The following is a 26,558-nucleotide window of genomic DNA, read 5'->3' as shown; positions in this document are numbered from 1 at the left end:
GGGTGTGGCCCAAAAACCAAATAAATAAATAAAATCAAGAATGGGGCTGAAGATATAGTCCAGGTAATAGGACATTTGCTTTGGATACTCCTTACCCACTTTAGGTCCCCAGCACCCTATATGGTCCCCTGAGTAGTGCCATAAGAATACTGCCAGTAGTAATACCTAGGCACAAAGCCAGAAATAAGCCCAGAGCATCCCTGGGTGATCCCCTGACCTGCCTAAGTTTAAAAAAAGAAAGAAGAGGAACAAATACAATTAGAAGTACAGGGTACACAAAAGAAAAAAGTAATAACACTCCATTACTAAGGTGGGATGGTACTAAAATTAATATTTATATTTACTTAAATAACATATATAAGTAGTTATTAACACCTACATAAACCATTCCATGTTTTCAGGAATAAGCAATATTAAATTATATTGGCTAGATAAATGTTTTGGTGTTCATGGGAAAAGAAATGTGTTAGTATTTAAGTTATGAATCCATTGTATTCTTTATGCTCAAAGATATCACAAAATCAACTCACAAATGACAATAGTGAAGTGCTGTGATGGGAAACTTCCTCTTTAATCACTGCTTTAATATTACCAGGCTACAAAAATTCAAAATGTTCTATAAGGGACATAAAATAGCAAATGAAAAAATGGTCTCTCAAATTGAAAGTGACAAAAAAGCAACTAAAATTAAATATAGGACTTTTCACTTTCAGTATTTTATCTGTAGAATTCAAAGAAGAATTAAACAGTCTTCTAGCTACAAAAATATTTATATCAATTTATACCAAAATTCTATGAGTAGGATGAGAAAGTATTAGCAATCAGTCGAAACTATATTAACTTAAAATGATAATCTGCTGAATAGCACTTTAAATTTATGCTGATTTAAAATTTAAATTTCCTGAAATAAAGATGATATTTATATATCTTTTGATATACTCAGCACCAAATACAATATTCTATATATGTAGTATATATGTTCATATATATAATATTCAGCCAATACTTGGTAGTAATGAGAGTTCTGAAAGAATAACTTAACTGATCCATAATACAAATATATAATTTAAAATAACACAACTCAATCTTCATGTTACCAAATTATGCTTAAGAATATATTTTAAAAGATGCATTTTTAGAGGTTATAGACACAAGACTGAAAGTTGCATTAAAGAAAGAAACTATTAAGCTATTTCAAATGTACTTTCAAGCCTATGAGAAAAATTTTGGGCCTTAGTTTGGAATAATAATTTATTTGGGAAATTTCTATCGGAACAGTTTAATGCCAAGTACAAGAGAGTCCCAATCCACTTTGCTAAATTTGAAAACAAATATGATACATGGATGTTTCACATAAAATAAATACTACTGTGGTTGTGGAGCAATAGTACAGAAGGCAAGCCATTTGCCTTATACAGGACGGATCTGGTTTTGTTCCCTGGCATCCCATAAGGTCCCTGAATACTGTCAGGAGTGATTCTTGAGCACAGAGCCAGATGTGATTCCTGAATACTGCAGGTTGTGGCCCTAAAACAAAACAAAACAAAAACCACAAATATTTCCTGAAGACAAATTAACCATTTGTATGCTATTCACCCTGGTGATAGTAACTTTGACATTAGTATGGAACCTAGTGTCAAAATATAAAGAAGGACATTAAATGAAGTTTACAGTATTATTTCAGGATACTTGGAGAATCTAAAACAACCATAAGTAAGTGCCAAAATGAGTGCTGAGAACTTGTAAGCTCTATGTTAACTTATCTACTTACCTTAATTTTTTATCATATCACTATCTGGAAAACAATAGCTTCAAACTTTCTTGTTTAGCTCTAGATTTATTTTTGTATAAGGTAGTTACATAAGCTAATAAAAATACAACATAAAATGCTCACAAACACAGTTGCCATGTCCGTGCCCAGCCAGCTCAATGGACACACTCTGTTTTTGAAAAAGATGTAAACCAAGCCATGAAAAGTTCTGGATACACTGGCCGCACAGTCGAAAGCTACAGACCAAGTTCCTCCTCTGCTGAAGTCACAACTGCTACGCCCATCATCCATAATCACCATTTTGCCTATGTCCCTACTTCAGCACTCCTCTATGATTCTCTGAGGAAACATCAATCTAACTGAAACTCCTGATATGCCAGTATTTGGGCACATATCACCAGGAATCTTTTGGAGTGAGTGTAAGCACCTCCCACCTACCTTCTAGTATTTCCAGAAAACCTGCCGGTTGAAAACATGTCCCATTAAGGCCCCAGTCTCAACAATAGCTCTTAAAACTTCTGGACAACTTCATTTTTGTTCACATATACATGGTCATTAAAATAAATTAAAGTTTTTAAAAATGAAAAAAAAAACATGAACTTTAAAATGGTAAAGAAACCACAGTATATTTATGTTGGGGACTGACTTGTTTGAGGCCATTTTGCTGTTCTTTCTGCCATAGCCCAGCTTTTCACCTAAAAGCCATTTTGCAGTCTTGCTGTGAATTTTTTGAGCTAAAGAGAAAGGCATGCAGCTGCAAGATATAATTAGCTCTAGCCCGGAGGAGAGCAAAAGCTGCCTGGTACCGTTATCAGAAACTAGGCCTCACTCCTTAAGACCACATTCCGGAGTGAACTAGGCTATTATCAATAAGTGTATGCTACATTGTCTGTTCAAGATCACTGAGGCAGGCACATCTCGCACCACCTCCTGATAGTTAAGCAATTAGGAATGCAGCTGGAAGGTCACTAGAAATTTCCATGGAAACAGCACGTTCATCATAACTTGAAGGTCATCCAGCCCCCCTAGTCCCACTGCCCACTTCCTTATTTAGAGAATGCCTAAATTTCTTTGTTCCTTGAAACCTGAAATATATCCTTGCCTTGTATGGGCCTTCGCGCCAAAAGTATGACTGACATCACCTTTGTACTGCCCCCTTCTCCTTCACTATATAAGAAGGAACTGTAGCCAATAAAGGTACCCTTGAACAGTGAGACGCTGCCTTGGGTCTTTATTATTAACCTCTTTCAGATTTTTTACAGGTGTGGTTGCTCTTCTACTCAGCAAAATAGGAGTGCGGTTGTCTGAGAAGCCTTTCCAGCTAATTCCTGCTGGCCGGGTCCCCCCTGGGGGGGCTTCAGGACCCCGCATTTTGGCGCCCAACGCTGGGCTCGAAGACCACCGCCACACTCCGAACGACTACGGGTCGGCGAGTCCGGAGCTGTTTCGTAAATCGCAGGATATACCCCATCCGGGTAGGCGTTGAAACGAGTTAGCCTTAATCAAATATTTAAACTGCAGTTTTTTCAGTCGTTCTGATCACCGCCCCTGATTGGCTCTTGGGGCTTCGCCCGTTGGCTTCACTTCCATGGGTGTTTTCATTGAGTACTGAACTTAAATTCATTATTGATATTCAGTCTGAGTTGAAAGCCAGACATGTAGAGGTTACCAAAAAAGAATATTTGTAATTTTCTTATGTTTATTCATAATGTATGTCATTGGTTTATTATTACCTGTCCAGAAATTGTTGCGTCCACTTGGGACAAAGTAGGACATGAAATGAGTGATTATTTTGTAAATAATGATGATTCACAGAAGGAAAAAATTATGTTCCAATATTGGAGCCTGTTAAGAGATATCATTGTAACTAAAAATGCCGGAACCGCCAAAGACATCATCCATGCCGTTGAATCTCATGTACAACAAGTCTCCCGTGAGTGTTCCAGGACTCCCTCTCGTTCTAATTCTGTCTCTCATCTCCCTTCTCCCTCTGAGAATACTTCCCCTTGTCCTCCCTCCACCACTGATTCTTCTACCTTTGTCTCCAAAGTAACTAATGCTCTTAAAGATCTCTCTAATGCTTCTCATTTATATCCCTCCCTTACTTCTGTCCATACTTCTGCTCTATGCACCCAGACCCCTACAGAAGAGGCCGCTGCACCCTCTGTGCAAAATCCTAAACAGCCCTTCACTTCCCTAGCTTCAGCTCCGTCCCTGTTTCACCACCCTCCCCTCCTTAGCCAGCAATTGCAACAATACAAAGCCTTTAATTGGAAAAGCCTCAAAGAGCCATTTCAAGCCGTAACCTCCTATGGCCCCCAAGCCCCTTACACGCTCTCCTGCTTAGAATCTAAAAGCTGAACTCTTTGTCTCTTGGGAAGTTAACTTTTTTTTCCGCTGCAAAGCCCTTGCAGACAGGCAGGAATTCTGATCTCTAAGCTCGTATAGCTAGCCTCGCCTCTTTTCATACCTTAAAGGTACAGCACACACTTTCCAGGTCCCAGCTTGCCAACATGGCTCTTGCTGCCCTCTGCGCCTGGAAGTCGCTCCCCAGAGCCGGCATTCCAGCAGCTCCCCCACACCGGCAACAAACTGTTACTGCTTTCTCCCTCCCCCCCCCTTTTTCTGACTTGAGTTCCCAACTCACCACAATTACATCCATGGTCTCTCACCTCTCTAACAAACTTGATAATGCTCTTGGCTCAAAAACCAGCGCTACCTTTCCTGTCTTTCTCCCTAATGGAGAAAGTCTTCCCCCGCCTGCTCAGCAGCCTCCACCGCGGAGAACGCTCAGTCCCTAACCATGGCAGATTCCCTCCTCTCACCGCTCCCCCTCTTAAAGCTATAGATATGAAACTACTTGGCCAAATTGAAAATCTTAAACAAATCTTAAGCCTTCAAAAACAGGCTGCTTCTCTTAATTCACAGGTTTCTGCCTTTCAAGCTTTCCCCCGCCCTCCTAAATCTATAGTTGTCTGTCCTCTGCCCACTGAATTCCACGGCCAAGCCCCCCCTCTTGAGAACTCAAAGAGACAAACTAATGAAAGTGAGGCTAAGTGCCATAAAACAGAAACTGCTGCAGCGCCTACAAAAAATTCTAAGGGCACAGTGAGCAGGATAATTACAAAGTATCATCTGCTAAGCCATAAAACCTTGCGATATCTACACTTTGCTGTTAAAACTTCTGAGCCTAATGTACCCTTTACTTTGCTCAAACCAATCCTCAGCCTCCTTCAGCCTCTTTCCTGCCAGCCTTGGAGAACAGCCAGCTCAAGCCCTGACACTCCCACTTTAAGCCTTCCAATTCACCTTGAAATACCCAATCTTTGTTATTCAAAAAAAAAAAAAAATCTGAAAAGTAGCATCTCTTGCATATTCTCAAATCAATTAATAAAACCATGATTCTCATGGTGCTTTTGCAACCCAGACTCCCCTCTTCGGTTGCCACTCCCTCTAATTCCAATAAATTAGTAATTAATCTTAAAAGATTGCTTTTTTTTTCTCTATATCATTACACCCTGCTGACTGTAAATAATTTGCCTCTAACCTTCCTGCTGTTAACTGTGCTAGCCCCTCCCCAAGTTATCAGTGAAAAACTCTGCTTCACCTTGTCAGCCCTACACTTCGTCAAATATGTGTTATTAGGTTTAGTGCATTAAGTAGTGTAAAGTAATTATTAAAACATTAAAAAGCAACAGAAAGATAAAGGCAATAAATTTTTTTTTCATGCCTCTCAGAAAATTTTAAAGCAAGGTCATGATTCTGTCACTTTACAGATAACAAAATGTTGGTAAAAGAAAAACTTCTTTGTGTTTTAAAATCCAACCAAACACAAAAGTGTTAAATTTAAGTCTTATATTTCTATTAAAAGTTTTATTTTAATTTTTAAAGTATTTACAAAATTATGTGAAAAATAATGTGGTTAGCCTTTTTAAACAATATAGTTAATTTAATGCACAGTAAACACCTAAGTATGCTTTATAGTACCCTTAGTTTTAACTTTGTGCTACAGCAATGGTTGTTCTTTATTTCTGCATTAAAAAAAAAAAAAAAAAAAACTATTATTTTAAGTGCATTCAAAATATCAGCACATTATACAAATCTGTATATTTGTGTCGCAGTAAAAAAAATAATATTGATGAAAAATATATTATATATAATTTTATAAGTAATATATAAAAGTAACTAAACTTTATAAGCAAATTAACTAGTATTAAATATAATTTTAGTCTTAAGTTCTAGGTGTGTAAATGCATCAGATGTCTTTAACTATATTTTATAATAATCTAAGCATTTAGTTAATTTAGTATATAATATTTTTTACAAATTATTCACTTAAAGTCTTCATAGTAAAAACAGTTGTTTGTTTTTTAAAATCAGTTTTTTATACCTTTAATAATCATAGTTCATGCTATTGTGTTTAATCATAAAAATTTTAACACTTTATTGCAGCTGTCTTACTGTTCTACTGCAAAACCAATTTAAATAAAACCTATTCATTTACAGCAAATGATTTCATACTTCAGAGTGAATACTCCTTCTACAGTGCTCATTAACCATTTTACTTAATGTTTTAAACTTCAAATTAAAATTGTTTTAAAAATGTTTTGTGTTAAATCTAAACCTTAAAATTTATTTTCAGCAAAGTTCCACTCCATCTACATTAAGTACTTCTCAAAACTAAAAAAGTTTTTCTACAAAATTTTTTTTCTTCTCACAAACATGCTAGCTAAATATTTAAAAGCGCTTGTCAATTTTTTTATAAATAAGTCTTAAATCAATCCTTTTGTCTGTTTATGTGTCTGTTGTGATGAATGAAAGTGGCCACAAGTGTAAAATGTTGTGTTTAGTGTTGTTTTGTTTTGTCTGTTTATTTGTTATCTCTACATTTTATAATAATACAATTTTTAAAGCCTTATCCATTTTTTAAATTTCAATTAATTTTTTCAACCTGGTTCAGTCTGGTCAGTTCACAGACTGGCATCTTACAACTAAAAATCATGTGTTAAAAATTATGTATTAAGCTAGCTTTGTCCTTCTAAGAACATGGCGGAGGGTGTGGAGAATGGCAAACCCCAGATTTCTCAATGGCCATCGGGGATAACTTTTCCCTGGAGAATTTCTGGACTTTGCAGTCACCTGGCTTTCCTGCTATGTGTAAGTTCAAGCCTATAGAATATGTATTTATGGCTAAAAAATAGCATCCAGCTTTAACATAATAACTAGAAGTTTAAGAAAAATCCTTTATATTCAGTTTAAAAAATTTTTTTTAATTAGCAATTGTTAATTATAAATTTTCTTTTATGCCAAAGTCTAACAGAGGTCAAATAGCATTCCCGTGGTATTCAAAAATAACTAGTGTAATGTAAATTGCTAATGTTTTCTGCAAATTCTTAATTTTTATATGAAGTAACCATTTTGCCTTCTGCCAAGCTGTTTTCTTATAAACCTCCTGCTAGATGCCATTCCTGCAAACCTGTTTCTAACTGACTCCACCTTTGACAATGCTGAATTAGACACTCTGCCTAGCTGCCTTGGATGCCCACCGATGCCACCAACAACCTCCATCCTCTCTACCTCCATCCCTTGGCCGGTCTTGCAAGTCGACCTTTGTGCCCTAGCCATGGGTGCAAGCCTATACTGGGGCACCTCCAATTTCCGCCTGCCTCAACCTCGTGCTGTTGACCCCGATGACTATTACTCCCCTGCTAGCGGTGGCTGCAACTCTGTTATTCGCCGTGATGTACTACGCCACCCCTTCACCACCTTCTACGTCTGCCCTGGTCACCACCGGCCCCGTTCCAGCGACTATAAGTGTGGCGCTCATAACCAACACTTTTGCGCCTCCTGGGGCTGTGAAACCACCGGAACTGCTTATTGGAAACCCTCTTCCTCCTGGGACTTCATCACCGTTTCACGCCCCCCAACTCCTCCTTTTCTGAACTGTGATGCATCCTCTGCTACCCGTGGTTGGTGTAACCCCCTCATCATCGAATTTACTGCTGCTGGACGTCAGCATCACTGGACTCAACCCGTACAATGGGGACTCAGACTTTACGTTAGGTGTACCGACCCTGGACTTCTTTTTTCCCTCCGTTTACTTAAACAGTTGCCGAATTCTCACCCCCTCGCCGTTGGTCCTAACACTTTTTTTCATCCTCATTCAGGTCCATCACACATGCCTTCTCCTCCTCCTCCTCTTCCATCTGCATCTTCTTCTCTCAGACAACTCACTATGCCTTCAGGTCCTTCTCCGTCCTCTCAGGTTATTCTCAATCTCATAAATGCTTCTGCTCTTGCCCTTACAGATCCTGCCTATGAAAGATGTTGGCTTTGTTTTTCTCCTCAACCTCCTTTCTATGAAGGTGTTGCAGTGTTTGGCAACCTTTCCTCTACCTCCAACCCCTCTGACCTCCGTTGGAACACACAACCTCAACATGGCATTACAGTCGGTCAAGTCGTAGGCTCTGGCCTCTGCATTAAGCCTAACGACTCCCTGCTTCCTAGCCAATTACTTGACGTGTGCAACGAAACTATTGACATCTACAATTCTTCCTCCTCACAACCCTATCTGTTAGCCCCCAATGGTACTTATTTTGCCTGTGCTTCTGGCCTTACTCCTTTCATCATTTGTTCCTCTTTTCTCCTTTCACATGATTACTGTATTCTCGTTATTCTCATTCCAAAAATCACCATTTCCCTCTCCTGCCGCCTCACCCTATTCCTATTCTTCTCAATCCCTTTCTCGACAATGCCGTGAGCCCTTCACCTCCATTACACTTGCAGTGCTCCTTGCTGTTGGCGCTACTGGCGCTGGCACTGGTATCTACTCTCTTGTATCCTCTCAATCCAATTTCCGCACTCTTACTCAAGCAGTGGAACAAGACATTAATGAAATCAAAACTAGTCTGCAATTTCTCACAGATACTATTAGTTCCCTTGCTGATGTTGTTCTCCAAAATCGTCGTGCTCTATATTTTGCCCTTATGTAAGAGGGGGGAGTCTGTGTAGCCCTTAAGGAACAATGTTGTATTTTCAAAGATAAACCTGGATTAGTTAGGAATAGCGTTCAACACATTGGTGACGGTATAAAAGATTTTGAAAAACATTTCGATGAAGAACAAGGCTGGTACCAGGGCTGGTTTTTCTCTTCTCCTTGGCTTCACACTATCTTGTCCACTATTTTGGGCCCACTCATTAGCCTCATGCTGCTCCTTTCTCTTAGCCCATGGATTTTCCGCAAAATCACTGCCTTTATTAAGAACCAGGTAGATGAACAGGCAAAAACCTCTATTCAGGTTAACTACCAGCATCTAACCCCGCGTGACTCCTGTGAAAACTTGGCTTTAGTCACCAAGCCGCCTTTCCAGCCACTAAGTTTCCAGGAGATAGAGCGCATAGCTAACAAGCGGAGCTCGCTCCGGCACTTGTGCTCTTGGCTGTGGAGACACCTACGACGGGATTAGCAAGGTCCCAGTTAGGGCACGGCCCAAAAAGGCTACAGCGCATAATTCGGATCCCTGTGCACACCCACGGCGTTTGTAGCCACCTTTTAAATGCGGCTTTGGCCGTGTCCGACCTGGTCAAACCTTGTAGCCTAAGACACGGTTCTACCACCCGCTCACGACTTTCCTTCTTTTATTAGAAGAGAAAGGGGGAGATGTTGGGGACTGACTTGTTTGAGGCCATTTTGCTGTTCTTTCTGCCATAGCCCAGCTTTTCACCTAAAAGCCATTTTGCAGTCTTGCTGTGAATTTTTTGAGCTAAAGAGAAAGGCATGCAGCTGCAAGATATAATTAGCTCTAGCCCGGAGGAGAGCAAAAGCTGCCTGGTACCGTTATCAGAAACTAGGCCTCACTCCTTAAGACCACATTCCGGAGTGAACTAGGCTATTATCAATAAGTGTATGCTACATTGTCTGTTCAAGATCACTGAGGCAGGCACATCTCGCACCACCTCCTGATAGTTAAGCAATTAGGAATGCAGCTGGAAGGTCACTAGAAATTTCCATGGAAACAGCACGTTCATCATAACTTGAAGGTCATCCAGCCCCCCTAGTCCCACTGCCCACTTCCTTATTTAGAGAATGCCTAAATTTCTTTGTTCCTTGAAACCTGAAATATATCCTTGCCTTGTATGGGCCTTCGCGCCAAAAGTATGACTGACATCACCTTTGTACTGCCCCCTTCTCCTTCACTATATAAGAAGGAACTGTAGCCAATAAAGGTACCCTTGAACAGTGAGACGCTGCCTTGGGTCTTTATTATTAACCTCTTTCAGATTTTTTACAGGTGTGGTTGCTCTTCTACTCAGCAAAATAGGAGTGCGGTTGTCTGAGAAGCCTTTCCAGCTAATTCCTGCTGGCCGGGTCCCCCCTGGGGGGGCTTCAGGACCCCGCATATTTACTCATTGGAATTCTATGTATCTATAAATTATACTCCAATAAGTCTGATTTTTTAAATAATTAAAAACTCAAAATAAATTTAGGATAACATATATATATATATATATATATATATGAACACTTGTATAAGAAATTTAAACTACAGGGCTGGGGCGGTGGTGTAAGCAGTAGGGTGTTTGCCTTGCATATGCTAACCTAGGATGGTTCGTTCCACCCCGCATCCCAGAGTCAGGAGTGATTTCTGAGCACATAGCCAGGAGTAACCTCTTAGCATCACCAGGTGTGCCCCACCCCCCAAATAAGAACTTTAAACTAAAACAAAATCAAATTAAAAAATTCAATTTTTTAATTCTGTATTTCTATGTACTCCAAAGTTTCTTTAATTACTATGTGATACATTTCATAGGAACCACTCCTAGTGGTTCTTGGGCTCTACAGAGTTACAGTCAAGAATATTTGGGAGGCTCACACTGTTAGGGATCAAACTCAGGTGTCAGATATGCTAAGCATACCAAATGAGCTAAATTCCCAATGGCTATAGGATATTTTAATAATAAATCAGAAATATTTTAAAACTATGTATCTTTTTTCTTTTTTTGGTTTTTCGGGCCACACCCGTTTGATGCTCAGGGGTTACTCCTGGCTAAGTGCTTAGAAATTGCCCCTGGCTTGCAGGGACCATATGGAATGCCGGGGAATCGAACCGTGGTCCTTCCTTGGCTAGCGCTTGCAAGGCAGACACCTTACCTCTAGCGCCACATCACCGGCCCCAACTATGTATCTTTTATAACATAATTATTCAAGAGGCCAGGGATATATATAAGGGGTTAAGGCATAAACCTTGCATGCAATTAAGTCCAGTTCAATCCCTGACAGCATATGATCGCTGGTGTATGCCTGAGAAAAGTGCTGGAGGACTTCAGGGGTGGCCCTGATTGTCCTTGGTAACATAGGGCCTGAACCACTGCAGCATTCTTGCGCCTTTTCATTTGGTCCAGTTGACTGAGAATAGCAGAGTGTTAATCAACAATACTACAATTATTCACTTTTTTATACCTACAAATTAAAATACGTTCTAAAAATAAAAAAAATTTTAGCTTTTAATTTTTGATGTTTTTTAAAATTTGAAAAAAAAGCTACAAGAGTAATACAAAATTTTTTCTATATTTTATCCATATTTATAGACTACTATTAAGTATCATTCTATTAAATAACATTTATAAGTTTATGTGTATGCTATTTTTCATAATTAAGATAAAATTAGATATGGTGAATTCCTTTATCCATTGTTTGTTTGCATGACCTAGGAAATGAGTATTCTCATATGAAACCACCTCTTATCTTCCTCTCCCTTCCTCCCTTTCTCCCTCCCTTCCTCCCTCCCTTCCTCCCTCCTTTCCTCCCTCCCTTCCTTCCTCCTTCCCTCCTTCCCTCCTTCCCTCCTTCCCTCCCTCCCTCCCTCCTTCCCTCCCCTCCTTCCTTCCTTCCTTCCTTCCTTCCTTCCTCCCTTCCTTCCTCCCTTCCTCCCTTCCTTCCTTCCTTCCTCCCTTCCTTCCTTCCTTCCTTCCTTCCTTCCTTCCTTCCTTCCTTCCTTCCTCCCTCCCTCCCTCCCTCCCTCCCTCCCTCCCTCCTTCCTTCCTTCCTTCCTTCCTTCCTTCCTTCCTTCCTTCCTTCCTTCCTTCCTTCCTTCCTTCCTTCCTTCCTTCCTTTTCATCTGCCACATCTAGTAATGCTCAGAGCTTACTCCTAGCTATGTGTTCATGGATCATACCTGCTGGTGCTCAGGAATCAAAATACTGAGTATTTTATTGAAAAAAGAATGAGTGGTGCTCGCTTCAGCAGCACATATACTAAAATTGGAACGATAAAGAGAAGATTAGCATGGCCCCTGCGCAAGGATGACACGCAAATTTGTGAAGCGTTCCATATTTAAAAAAAAAAAAAGAAAAAAGAAAAAAAAAGAAAAAAGAATGAGTGGAAGACAAGTGTGAATTCAAGGCAGAAATTTGTATTTCAGATCTTTAAAAATTATAGAGACACAGTGGCAATGTGTTTGTCTTGCATGCAGCCAACCTGAGAGAGACCCAGGTTTTATCCCTGGCATCCCATATGGTCCTCCAAGCCTGCCAGGAGTGATTTCTGAGCACAGAGCCAGGAGTAATCCCTGAGCACTTCTGGGTGTGGCCGCAAAATCAAAAGTAAATAAATAAATAAATAAATAAAAATAAAAATTATGTGAAGATGTCACTATAATACTTAGTGTTTTCAGATTAAGATTCTTGACTATGAGTAGAAAAGTAGGTATTCATGAGTGCAAAATCTTATTTGGACAATGGAGTGTCTGAATGAAATCAAGTCTACTTTTTAAAACAGATGAATTATAACTTCTTCCATTTATTTTAATTTACTAATATCTTTTATTGTTTTTGGTTTTGGAGCCACACCCAATGGTTACTCCTGGCTTGGGGGAACATATGGGAACCTGGGGGATCAAATCACAGTCTGTCCTAGGTTAGCGCATGCAAGGAAAATGCCTTCCACTTGCACCACTGCTCCGGCCCCTAATTTACTAATATCTTAACTGCACTGCTTTTTATGCAAGAATGCATATATATGCAAGAATGTATTTTCTGGGGAGGGGCATACTGCATGGTTCTCAGAGGATCACATGTGGTTTGAACTATGTTGTCACCAGAGCCATATGCATGCCAAATACTTTACCTTCTATACTATCTCTCTGGCTAATGATCTTATTTATTCTTTGTATCATATGTTTTGGGAAATGTTGAGGTATGTCCCCCAAACTTAAAAACTTCACTTTTATACCCACTTCTTTTCTCTGGTTCCAACAATGCCTGATACAACAATGTTGTTATTTTTTTAACATGAATTTTCAGATATATAAATTAACAAGCAACTCAGTAGATTAATTGGTCGAACCAGTTATGGATCTTTTTGTGGAGGTATCATGACACCGAGTGATAGGAAGTGATTGTGACAGAGTAAAAGCTTTGAAAAACCAGCTCCATCTGTTCCCCTCCTCCTCCTTTTATTTCACACATATTTGAGAAAAAAGTTGAATTTTAGACAATTAAACATTTCAGCCAGCAGTAAGAAAGACTCAAATTAGTCAGATATTGAAAGTTCAGCATTCGTTCCAGGTACAAATACTGCTTGTTTGATATCATTATGAAAGCAAACCTCTTTCCTTTCCTAGACATGTTTGCTTTTCCATTAGAACTGGAGGAAGCATTGTCATCAATCAATGAATTTGGAAGTTAAAATGCTACAACAAACTAACCATAAGAAGATAGATGTGTTGGTTATTATTTCAGTTGTGTAGAATGACAAAGCAATCTGCCTCTGTTGTTCAGCTTGATAAAATCACATTTAAAAATTAAGTGGAAAAAAATTACATACACATGAGTAGCTCCAATGAGTTCAGGAAATTTGAGTATCATATAATTTAATTTTTATAATATTTATGGAGAGAACAGTTAACTGACTCTGGTTAGACTAGAATTTTTTTAACAATTTTTATTGTTAGGACATGACTGTATATTTACATATTGTAAAATAAGGATTAAAAAATATTTTACTATAAATGACTGTCAAAACAAATTCAAAATGTAACTTTTTGAAAAAAATTTAAATTTTCTATTCCTTCACTGTGAATATAATCAGAGTTCAATGTTTTTGTCTAGTTATTTATTTCATTTTAGTTTTTGGTTTTGCAGACACATCCAGTAGTGCTCAGGGACTTACCCCTGACTCCTGAGCTCATGGTTCCCTCCTGACAGACTCAGGGAACCCTATAGGGTGCCATGAACTGAACCCACATTAGCTATGCATAAGGTAAGCACCTATCTGCTGTAATATAGCTCCAGGCCTATTTCTATATTTTAATATATATTTCCTCTTATCCCTTGTCTCAATAATTTTAATTTCTTACTAGTGACTACTGGGGCACTTTTCTTCAGAAGAAAATGTAACTCCTTAGAAAAATTTTGAAAAGGGCATCATTAACTTTAAAATTAACACAAATAAATTCTTCCTTTGTTTATTGGTAATTAAATTCTAACAACACTCAGTACATAAATACTGTGGGAATAAAAGGACTAAATTCTCTCTCATTTTTTGTGATGTCAGATGTTTTCTCCTTTACTCCTCATGATTACCAAAGGATCAGATCTTACTATTCTTGCTTTACAAGTAAGAAAAGAGAGTTTCAGAATATATGAAAAATTTGTACAAGTTAGTGTATACGACCTTGTCTCTGTTAATAAAAGCCGAGCTTAATACAAATAATTGTGGCCTACTATAAATACTGGGTTAAAGATTGAGACAGAAATAATATAAGTATACTACATGTTTATTACTGCTATACCAAAATACAACAAACTTAAAAGAGTATTATACAAATATGCATATTGTATTTAGGGGGAGATATTGGGTCTCACCCAGCATTACTCAGGGGTTACTCCTGGCTCTGCACTTCTGATCCCTGGTAAGACCTGAATATTGCTGAATGTTGCCCCAAGCCAAAAGATTATTATCAAAGATTACTGTAAGTCAATAAGGCTAGTTTTAATGAACTGTAACCAGAAACAGCTACTATTTCCATCTGCCAACTTAAGAATCACAACTGACAGGTTCAGGGGAACACATGGGATAGTGAGGATTGAAATCAGGTTGGTCTCATGCAAAATAATTGCTGTCCCATCTCACCTTATTATTCTTATGTTATTACAATATTATATGTGACATAATGGGTTAGGAAAGTTAAATAATTTATCATAGTGTAAGCAAGAAGGAGAGCCAGAATTCAAATCTAAATCTATTTTATTCTACAGATTCTGATTTTAATCTCACTAGCCCCACATACGGTATCTTATATAAAATATCTGATCTTATGTGGAATATTTATTTTTACATGTCTTATAGCTCAGAAAATTGAGGGATTGGGTCATATCTAATGATGCTCAGGGATTACTCCCAGGAATAATGTACTCAGAATTCACTCCTGCTGTGCTTGGGGGACCACGTGGGATACCAGGAATCGATCCTGGGTGGGCTGTATGCAAAGCTGCACTTCTGCTCTGGCCCATTGATGTTTGGATCACATCAAGTGATGCTCAGAGGTTACTCCTGGCTCTGCACTCAGAAAATCACTCCTAAAAGACTGGAGACAGCTCAGGAATTTTGATATGAATCTCACTGAACTAAAATCAAGATGGAGCATAACTATCATTTCTGGATTACTGGGGTAGAAGGAAGGCTAATATTTTATTGTCTTTTCCAATTCTAAGGCCACCTTCATTCTTTGGCTTACTGACTCCTCAATCTTCAAAATTAATAACGTAGCATTTCTCTTACCCTCCCTATACTCTCACTCTGACCAGTCAGTAAAGGTTGTCTGTTCCTCAAAATGCATGTGATTGGACTAGGTCCACCTAGACGTTGCAAGATAATTTCTTCACCCCAAAACTCTTGCAGAGCCCCTTGTGGCTACAGAAGGTATACATGCAAATTTCTGGGGAAGGGAGGCATCTATCACATGAAGCTAATGTGAAAATGACTCAGTGTCAAATTTCTCACCAGAGGTTTTTCTAATATTTAGGAGGGGTGATGATTATTAAGTCAAATTTCATCAGAATACTATAAAATAAGATGATATACATTAATAAAATAAGGAAAATAACCTCAAGTAAATAAACTTTCAGTTATTAGGGGTAAAGGTAGTTTTGGTGGTATTTTTTTTGTTCCGGGGCCACACCACTAGTATTCAAGGGTTACTCCTGACTTTGCACTCAGAAATTACTTCTGGTGGGCTTGGAGGATTGACTATTTGGAATACTTGGGGTCGAACCTGAGTCAGTTACATGCAAAACAAATATCATGCCTGCGGTGCTATCACTCAGGCTCCTAAAGGTAGATTTTTTTTGAGGACTGACATAACATCTTAAGAACATATCCCACTTTAAGAACAAATTAAGCTGAATAAAACCCATGATTTGGAAAAAATGTTCATCTGATGGTAAATAGAGCAGAGATTAGAAGAAAAGAATAAAAATGGAAAAGTGATTAAAAAAAAGGTAAGTGTGGATTGGGGCAAGTAGAATAGACACAAAAATCCAAATAAAAATTATAAAGATATTTTAAATAGTTATGTGCTGGCTATAATATTATAATTGTGCATATGTTGCCATAGTTAATATTCTAATAACCAATTTCCTTATGTTATTAACAATATTACATGTGACATGAGTGAATGTTAGGGAAGTTAAATAATTTATCACAGTCAAGTAAGAAGTATATCCAGAATTCAAATATAAATCAAGTATATTATAAAGATTATGGTTTTAATTATGTGAATTAAAATAGGAATTCAGCTCTAGTAGAAGTTTAGCAACCAAGAATATCCAACATAGAATTAATTATAACCCCAAAGAAAAATTTCAACACAATAAGGTAGATAGAATTGTCAACAGTCCAAGAAAAATAACTCCCTACTTGCCAGATACATGAAGTGATGGATCCCTGGACACATGACCTTTGTTAAATGGAAAATATACGAATGCAAAATTAGGAAAATAAATGAAAAAATCAAGACATGGGCAGGCAATAGGATGGAGAATCTTTCTACTTACTACTAGAGTACAACATTATGGTTAAGTTTCTACAATACAGCAAAAGTAAATTAGAGCACAAGTCTGATATCAAAATAACAGCAAAGTAATGCTACTGACTATGAGCATATGATGTTCAAGCTTTTTAAATATGTTGCAAGTTTTGAATTTGTACTAGAAACTGACATTAGACTTCAGTTTGCAGAAAGCCAAATATATTCAGTCTTGAGAGAAAGGATGAAACAGAAGTAATACCCACTATAAAGAAAGGACATTTATAAGGAAGATACCTGTCTGCTTAACAGTTTCTATTCTATTTCTTCCAACATCAAAACTTTTTAAAAGTGTCTTTTTTTTTTCCTTTAACCCAGCATAAACAGTACCAAGGTTGGCAAACAGGAATTGTCATTTCTAGCCACGTTGGCTTTATTTCTCTGAAAATGTACTTGAGCTAACGTTAATACAAAACACACAAGATATAAGACTAAAAATAATGGTAATGGGACTACATAAAATAGAAAATATATTTCATTGAAGACAATATTTACATTAAGACAGATAAATTTGTAGAATATAAGCTTGTTAAAAGTTTATATTTCATCAACCTGGAAGTGAACAACTTTGAAGAGACAGTTCTACATCAGTACCTGGTTATTCCAAATCCTGCTACTATCCAGATGTCAGGTATGACTACCAACTTCATAAACAATGACTAAAAAGACACCAGTAACAGTCTATAGACTGTCAGAATAATTTCAAATGATGTCATTTGAATGTTGGTCTTTTCAGGCCTTTTGTTTTCTGGGAGTAAAGGTTTAAATAAATGTTTTGAGCCACTGCATGTTTTAACAGGATTTCTTCCTGTTGTCTCAAATTCCCAAGCATTTTTCCTGATAACCTTGTCCCCTTAACATGGATACTGCACACACTACATGGATGCGGTCTCATTTCTTTTCTGATGCATGTAGAATTAATTTTTCAAAAGTTCTAACTTTTTAAAAATGATTATCCTAAAATGAAAAAAATAGAGCTAATAACCAATGATGTTTAAGAATTATCTCTTGGGGCCAGAGTGATAGCACAGAGGGTGTTTGTCTTGCACCTTGTTGACCCAGTTTTGATCCCCAGCATTTCATATGGTCCCCCAAGCTTGCCAGGGGTAATTCCTGTGTGCAAAGCCAGGAGTAAATGTTGAGCATCACCGTGGAAGGTTCAAAAGAAGAAAAAAAAAAAAGAAAGAAAATACAAAGAAAAGATTTTAATAAACAGAAGCAAGAAATATATATTATTTTGGTTTCTTTTTTGCTTATTTGTTTGTTTTGGGACCACACCTGCTGACACGCAGGGGTTACTCCTGGATATGAGCTTAGAAATCACTCCTGGCTTTGGAGGACCTTACGAGACATTGGGGATCGAACACAGGTCCATCCTGGGTCTGCCGCATGCAAGGCAAACACCCCACCACTGTGCCATGGCTCCGTCCTCAGTATATTCTAAAAATAAACAAAACATTTTAAAATTTGGGTACCATATATCCCTTGGAGGATGACCCTGGTTAGTTAAAATCTATTCCTGATGAGACTGATGTACTATTTCTTTAGAATAAGGAATGGGTAATGTTGACTTTTCAAGTTATCTGACAAGGTCATCAGAAATAGAGTATTTTTGGTTAAAGAGCACTTAACTGACTTTGATTTATAAAATGTAGCAACGAGCTTTTGCTCTATCATTGAGGAAGGTCAATTCTGGTTAAGTATTGCTGAGGTCAAAGCTAAATCACAGCTATACCTAAATATAGACCATCTTTTCAAAAACTGTGACCTCTTTTCCATGGCTTCAGTGTGTAAACACAGAAGTTAGACTTGATGGTAAAAAAAAAAAAAAAAAGCTCAGGCTTTTCTTAGAGAGAGTAGGTCCAGGGAAATGCAGTGGCTTTTGAAATACGATAAGAAAGTAGGAGTGTGCAAATTAAATAGAGCTAAGTTGTTAAAGGTTAACTAGTTTTTTATGGTGGTGTTATAAGCAAATGGTATAGTCATTCTCTGGTTCTACAATATTTAGATGTTTTATTTCAGTCACACAGTGGGAACTGAGAACAAATGTGGGTAAATCAGCTACAAAATACCTTCACAGAGCATAAACTAAAACCCATTCCATAATCCTTCAGAGTTGAATCATATGCTATGTCTGGACCATAAATTTGAAGAATGCCAAATTATCTCTGGTATAGACATAGTTTGGTGCACATACATACAAATAAAAGCAGTTCCATATTGAAAATATTTTGTTCACACTGACCTTGGAATGGCATTTTTAAATGCTGTCTGAGCTGAAATCACCTATTTATTAATTTCCAGTTTCTACTGACCAGAAATCTGGGTTTAGTGAAATGAAGTTGTCTGCTCAGGATATTAGTAAAACTGATTCAAGGTTTTGACCAGACTGGAGCTCAGATTCAGCTGCTGTACAGACTCAGCTGTATTCAGCCAACAGCTCAGAAGAATTTAATGGCTCAAGTTGAATATAAATGAGATCTTTTGACTGGCTGCTGCCCTTTACTCTAAGGTGCAAAGGTCAATTTCAAGTTCTTAAAACAGGTGGCTTAGTTCTTCCAAGCCAATGCTAAATAGAATATCTTCCATCCAAGGATTTCTTTTTCTTGGGGGGGGGGGTGGGCCACACCCTGGGGTGCTAAGGGGTTACTACTGGCTCTGTACTCACAAATTGCTCCTGGCAGCTTGAAGGACCAAATGGGATGCCAGGTTTGTCCAGGCTCAGCAGTGTGCAAGGCAAATGCCCTATCACTGATCTATCACCCCAGTCCCTATGGATTTCTTATTTAGTGCAATGTAATCCCAGGAGTCACTTACATTATGCAAAGGAACAAAACCTAAGCAAGGAGGATGGTGACCTCATTCTGTTCACCTGGCCCACCCCCCCTCTCAAGGGGAGGATACTGCACAATCCTAAAATTCATCTTGGGGTACTACAACTATAACAGAATAAGTGCTGAACTGTGTTTTCTATATACTGAACTCAGAGATAATGTTCCTCATCTTTATTTTTGTTCTATAGTAGAAGCCACAGCCAGCCAAGCAGGAGAGGAGAAAGAAAACAATCCCAGGCAATGCTATCCTGGAGGTGCTGGCCTGGCACATTAGTACTTAGGCCAATCAGGCAATATTCGTAGGCCCTGTAGAGCGTGGAAGCTACCAGGACCACCCTATTAGTACTTTGGAACCACAAGGTGCTGGAGATTGGACCCAGAGCCTTGCACATGCTAGGCATGGGTTCTATCACTTCAGCTCGTAGAATTCAAAAGTGAAATATTATCAATCTTGGGTTGGAGCAACAGTACAGCATGTAGGGCATTTTCCTTGCACATGGCCAACCCAGGTTTGATCCCTGCCATCCCATATGGTCCCCCAAGCCTGCCAGGAGTAATTTCTGAGTGCAGAGCAAGGAGTAACAACCGAGTACCACTGGGTGTGGCCCAAAAAACAATATATATTATATATAAATATGTTATATACACATTAAAAATATATTAACAGTCTCTAGCTTAAGAATAGTGGTTTATATTTTGTTTTGTCTTTTGGTTTTTGGGAACCCCATTGGTGATACTCAGGGGCTACTACTGGCTCTGTGTTTAGGGTGGTTCGCAGAGATACTAAGGAGATCATGTGCCAGAAACTGAACCCAAGCCTAGGTGCTCTGCCTATTTAGCTATATATCTGGCCCCCAAGTACAGTGTTTTACTAGAGAAAAAATAATTGTCTATCAAAATTCCCAGAGGAAAATAACTCAAGCTCCCTCTCTCAGCATCCTTTGATCTATGCGTAACAATGATGCAAATTCCTCTGCAGAGCAATAATAAGGCTATTAACAATTTATGAATGACTATTTTACAGATATCTAGACGTTATTCTGTCACTCCAAATGCTAACTTTCCATGAAACCACTCCCTCTCACCAACACAAGCCTCTTCTAAGTTATTATAACTTATAACCAATCAGAAATATATTTTCTTAAAGAGAAAAATGTCAATACTCAAATGGTAACAAGGAATGCCAGATGACATTATGCAGATTACCAGGTTTTGTTCTACAGTATGTGTAATATATGTAATATCTCTTGCTGTCTCTGAGTGTGGGTAGAAGTATAAGTAGGATGGAATGGTCCTTCCTGTGATTATATCATATATAGGAAATAAAGTGCTTGACAGCCACTCTCATGATATATGAGATCTTATTTGAGAAGACCAGAGAGCTAACATGCTACCCTGAAACAGTAAGCTGTAATGGGGCTAGGTTTTTAGTGACTTCTAGAAGCTGAGAAGTCATGCTGACTTGAGCTAAAAAGAACCAGGAAGCTTAGGTACACAAATGCAAGGCACAGAAATGCCAGCAGCTTGAATGAATTTAGAATAAGACCAGAATCCCAGGTAAGATCACATCACAGGTCAGACCTTGATTGTGGCTGCTGAGACCCAGAATACTAGGCCAAGCTAATCCCAAACCTCACCATAGAGTGTAGAAAATCAATGTAAAGCTAACTGATGATTAATGAAAATAAATTAGCTTTACAAACCTTTTGTAACAACAGGTCTGCATAACTAAATCTCAATTGATCTTACTAATTCAGTTTTTTTTAATGTATTAAAAAACTAAAATACACCTAAATTTAAACACAATTTTGTGGTGCTCTTGAACAGCAGAGATAACAAACCTAAGAAAAAAAACTCTTTAAGTCATGCAAGAATTATAAACCAGTGATAATTTAGCTACCTAACACCAAGGTTAAGAGGAAATATAATTCTATATTTTATTATAAGTATTATAATCAATATGCCCACTCAAATATCTGTAAAGGGTACTTACTCTGAAAGTTATTCACAGAGAAGACTCGGGGATGATAGAATCCTGCTTTGCAAATACATTGATAAGCTCCAAGCACAAATCCTAGGCCTTTAATAGGCATACACTAGAAGGAAAAATAAAAGCAGGAGTTGGTCATAGTTTATTTCACATTATAAAGACACTAATATAGATATCAATATAAAAAGAAGCAGAACTAACACATTTTCAGAAATGGTTTTCTTTGCTTTAGGTTTGTCATCCACTAGACATTTTTCAAAAGTAGTAAACTGAGTTCTATTTCTGAGTAGCAATTATTACAGCTACATTACAACTTAAACTTGTTTGTCAGTGGTAGTTTTTAGTTATACTTCTATGTCAGAGGTAGTTTCTAGTTTGCTTTTAATGCCTCACAGATCATCCTACTGCTTAAAGATGCTAATAATTCCAAGGCATCGAATACTGTAAAAGTGGTTCCATGATAAATATTTCTACCAATATTAAGGTGTGTAGGAAGTGAATAGATAATGTAAAATTTAATGCAAACTTTATTTTATAAATTATTCATCATATCTCATCCTGGAAACAAAATAATATAAGTTGATAAAATAGCTAAACAAATCATTAAAATGCAAATTCAGATGAGAAAAAATGAATTTATAATACCAAAGACTGTTTATCTGCAATCCATTTCATATATAAATGTTTTACTTGTACATAAAAAGTAGAAAAGCAATGATGTTTTCAAAATATGTCACATGAATAGGCATAGAAGTTCCCAAAAGCTTAATATAGATTCCTTCAAGATTAAAAATCAGTTAATTATTGAAACTCCACAGAGTTCAGCTCAAAATTCTTACTACTGCTGCATTTAATTACACATGTGTCTTGGAGCAAAAAATAGAACAAGTGATTGGAATACATGCCTTTCTGTGAATTTGTGACTTAATACTGGATATTCCTCCATTACTATGTAATGTGGCCCTACGGCAGCCCAGAACCTCCTCACCCAAGAATCACCCCAAAACTTAAAAAGTGTCAAGCCCAGAGTAGAATATAATTGGATTGACTCTGAGACACTCAAGAACTACTAGGAAACACTTATCACAAAAGAATAATTGCTCTTAAGATACAAATATGGAATCAAGATAAAAGTTTCAGAAATCTAGTCAACATTATAAATTTGGGGGTTTTATATGGGGGGGGCACACTCGATGATACTCCACTTCTAGCTATGTGCTCAGAAATCACTCAGAGAGGGGAACCACATGGGACTCACCTGGGATGAAACACAGGTTCATCATAGGTCAGGCACAAGCAAAGCAAGCACCCTACTACTGTGCTATTACTCTGGCCCCAACATATATTATAATTTATGTTTTGATATTTCTCTACTAATTCCTCAACCCTTTCTTTGCCTTTTTTAATTATTACAATCTCTTTGAGGAGCTTAGAATCCAGTAGGTTTATAATATAAAATCACCCTCTGCTGCAGAGGCCCTTAAGAGAAAATTCTAAACAATATTCAATCTCAGTTTTAATGATCAATGTCAAAATTAACATAGCATATCATAAAACGTATTCAATAGAAAAAATAAAGATAAATAAGTATATTATGTTTATAACATATCTCTCTATCCATATTTATGATAATAAGAGTTTAAATGTAATGTTAATTCTGAGAAATGGCAAGAAAATCTTTAAAAAATAGCTTTCTGAAATGCAACTTAAATATTTATTGCATCATTATATCTATTTTTTACCCAAAATATACTTTTAATTATTTCTCATAACTGGAAACAGTATTTGATCTTAATACAAGGACAAGTAAATATCAATTACTTCAAATAATTACTGTGTGCCTAAAGAATTCTAAAGAACATAACTGAAATAATACATACATATTTTCCCAAAAGAGAGTGATATTACCTCCCCCCCACCCCAGGAGCACTGGAAAGATGGGGCCAGGCGTTAGAAGCCTTGAGTACAAATGGCCTGGAGGTGGAGGGGATGATTTCTGTTTGTTCATTTGAAGAAGGAAGAGTTCCAGGAGAAACGCTGAGTGATATGTTTTTTTTTCTTTTCTTAACAGAAAACACTAGGCCAAATAAGTTTGGGAACCTCTGGGTTAGACAGCAGGATAATATTTCCTAACTATAAAAATACAAAAGAGGTGGAGCCAGACAGTGATGCAGGCCGCAAGGCGTCCCGCCTTGTGTGCACTAGCCTAGGATGGACCACGGTTCGATTCCCCGGAGTCTCATATGGTCCCCCAAGCCAGGAGCGATTTCTGAGCGCATAGCCAGGAGTAACCCCTAAGTGTCAACGGGTGTGGTCGAAAAACCAAAAATAAAATAAAGTACAAAAGAGTGGGGAAGCAATTACGCAGGAGGGAAGATGTCTGCTTTGCATGCAGCGAACCTGGGTTTGATCCCCGGCATCTCATATGGTCTCAGAGAATTGCCAGGAATGATTTCTTAGCACAGAGCCAGATGTAATCTCTGAGCCCTGGGGTTGAGCCCAAAATAGAAAAAGAAAAATAATAAAAAGAACTGCCAGTTTAACATCAGACCAGCTCCATAGACTCACTCTTCCTCAAACAAGATGCAAATCAAGCCATGAAAAACCATGGATACACTGGCTATGCAGCAGCAATCTGGCAATCTTAAGAGGATAGGGTGTGCTAAGCCCTGCCCAGCCAAAGCCATACATGATGCATACATACATCACCAAAATGCCTGCCCGGAGCAATTTTTGTTTGTTTGTTTTGGGGCCGGTGATGCTCAGGAGTTACTCCTGGCTATGAGTTCAGAAATCGATCCTGGCTTGGGGGACCATATGGGACACTGGGGATTAAATAAGATCCATCCTGGGTCAGCCACGTGCAAGGCAAATGCCCTACTGCTGTGCTATCACTCTGGCCTCGCTAGGAGCAATTTTTGAGTGCAGAGCCAGGAGAAATCCCTGAGCATCACTGGGTGTGGCCCAAAAAATCATTGGGCGAAGGAAGGAAGGAAGGAAGGAAGGAAGGAAGGAAGGAAGGAAGGAAGGAAGGAAGGAAGGAAGGAAGGAAGGAAGGAAGGAAGGAAGGAAGGAAGGAAGGAAGGAAGGAAGGGAGGGAGGGAGGGAGGGAGGAAGGGAGGGAGGGAGGGAGGAACAGAGAGAGAGGGAGGGACGGAGGGAGGGAGGGACAGAGAGGGAGGGAGGGAGAGAGGGAGGGAGGGTGAGAGGGAGGGAGGGTGAGAGGGAGGGAGGGTGAGAGGGAGGGAGGAAGGAAATAAGGAAGAAAGGAAGGAAGGGAGGGAGGAAGGAAGGAAGGAAGGAAGGGAGGAAGGAAGGGAATAAGGAAGAAAGGAAGGTAATAAGGAAGAAAGGAAGGGAGGGAGGGAAAAAGGAAGAAAGGAAGGGAGGGAGAGAATAAGGAAGAAAGGAAGGAAAGGAAGGGAAGGAGGGAGGGAGGGAGGAAGGAAAAGGGGAAGAAAGAAGAGAAAGAAGGAAGGAGGAAGGGAGGAAGGAAAAGGGAAAAGAAAGAAAGAAAGAAAGAAAGAAAGAAAGAAAGAAAGAAAGAAAGAAAGAAAGAAAGAAAGAAAGAAAGAAAGAAAGAAAGAAAGAAAGAAAGAAAGAAAGAAAGAAAGAAAGAAAGAAAGAAAGAAAGAAGAAAGAAAAAGAAGGAAGGAAGGAAGAGAAAGAAAGAAAATGGAAAGAAAGAAAAGAAAGAAGAAGAAAGAAAGAAAGAAGAAAGAAAGAAGAAAGAAAGAAAGAAAGAAAGAAAAGAAGAGAAAGAAAGATAAGAAAGAAAGAAAGAAAGAAGAGAAGAAGAAGAAAGAAAGAAAGAAATAAAGAAAGAAGAAAGAAAGAAAGAAGAAAGAAGAAAAAAGAAAGAGAAATAAAAGAAAGAAAGAGAAATAAGAAAGAAAGAAGAGAAAGAAGAAGAAAGAAAGAAAGAAAGAAAGAAAGAAAGAAAGAAAGAAAGAAAGAAAGAAAGAAAGAAAGAAAGAAAGAAAGAAAGAAAGAAAGAAAGAAAGAAAGAAAGAAAGAAAGAAAGAAAGAAAGAAATTACTAATTCCTGGCAGGTTTAGAGAATACCAGGGAATGAAGCCAGGTGAGCTGCATGCAAGGCAGATGCTCTACCTATGTGCTATCACTCCGGCCTGCTTTATTTCTTTTTTTTTTTTAATTTATTTTCTTCTCTTCCTGTTTATTTTTTTCTAGTTTTAAAATAACTTTGCCCTTACTTATATGGAAATAAAACGTATTATAGCCAACTATGTCAGTTATGTGATGTGCTTGCTTTAAATAAAGTAAGATAATAAGTAAATAAATACATAGAGAATTATGACAATGACTCCAGGTAAACACATATAAAAAGCTTAACAGGCTAGTCATAAAATACAGATTGGAATCTGACATTACTTTCTAGTTATGTGTTTTGGGCTGTTCTCTTAACTTTTCTGGTTCTTATTCTTTAATTTGTATGAACAATCATTCAGTTAGAAGTAAGTGCACCCTGAGAAAGAGAGAGCCACCCTAAAGTCTTAATAGATTCAACAGAGTTGACACCAAGGTTTTGGCCCAAGGCAATCTGAAGGATGGACTTACCAACACTTAGCTGAAAGTAACGATTGGTGAAGAGAGTGGGGTGAAAACAAGTAAGCCTAAAAATTATTGCATGAAGTGTGAAATTTACTCTAGAAAAATACATATGCTGCCTGATAAGGTATTATGCTGTTTAGAAATAACTTTTGTGCTATACAAATTGGGCACAATCTAACAGGTAAAACCATCAGATCTCTAGGTGTCCAAAATGGTGAAACCCAAATTCTCCAGTGCTAAAAATTTAGGCAGGAAGGAAGAAGTAAATGATAGAAGAGCTACTCAATGTAAAATAATTATTTCAT

The 26,558-nt window shown here is 37.9% G+C and overlaps 1 protein-coding gene, 1 non-coding gene and 1 pseudogene across 3 annotated transcripts in view; 2 read left to right on the top strand and 1 right to left on the bottom strand.

The window, feature by feature from the left end:
• The window catches only part of GPR158 (G protein-coupled receptor 158), a 351,447-nt gene that overhangs the window by 144,321 nt on the left and 180,568 nt on the right, over nt 1-26,558 (bottom strand). For both annotated transcript variants that reach the window (XM_049777750.1, XM_049777751.1), the window contains exon 3: nt 21,685-21,787. In XM_049777750.1, the coding sequence (XP_049633707.1) occupies nt 21,685-21,787 (103 nt within the window). The remainder of the gene's footprint in view (nt 1-21,684; nt 21,788-26,558) is intronic.
• Nucleotides 5,724-5,866, top strand: LOC126014661 (uncharacterized; annotated as a pseudogene).
• On the top strand, nt 12,002-12,108 carry LOC126015096 (U6 spliceosomal RNA). The gene has a single exon (XR_007497993.1). It is a non-coding gene; the product is annotated as a U6 spliceosomal RNA (small nuclear RNA).

The sequence above is a fragment of the Suncus etruscus genome, chromosome 7 (genome assembly GCF_024139225.1).
Source record: "Suncus etruscus isolate mSunEtr1 chromosome 7, mSunEtr1.pri.cur, whole genome shotgun sequence".
In the NCBI taxonomy this organism is placed as follows: Eukaryota; Metazoa; Chordata; class Mammalia; order Eulipotyphla; family Soricidae; genus Suncus; species Suncus etruscus.
Note: the sequence above shows the minus strand (reverse complement) of the source record. Positions and strands in the feature narration are given on the sequence as shown.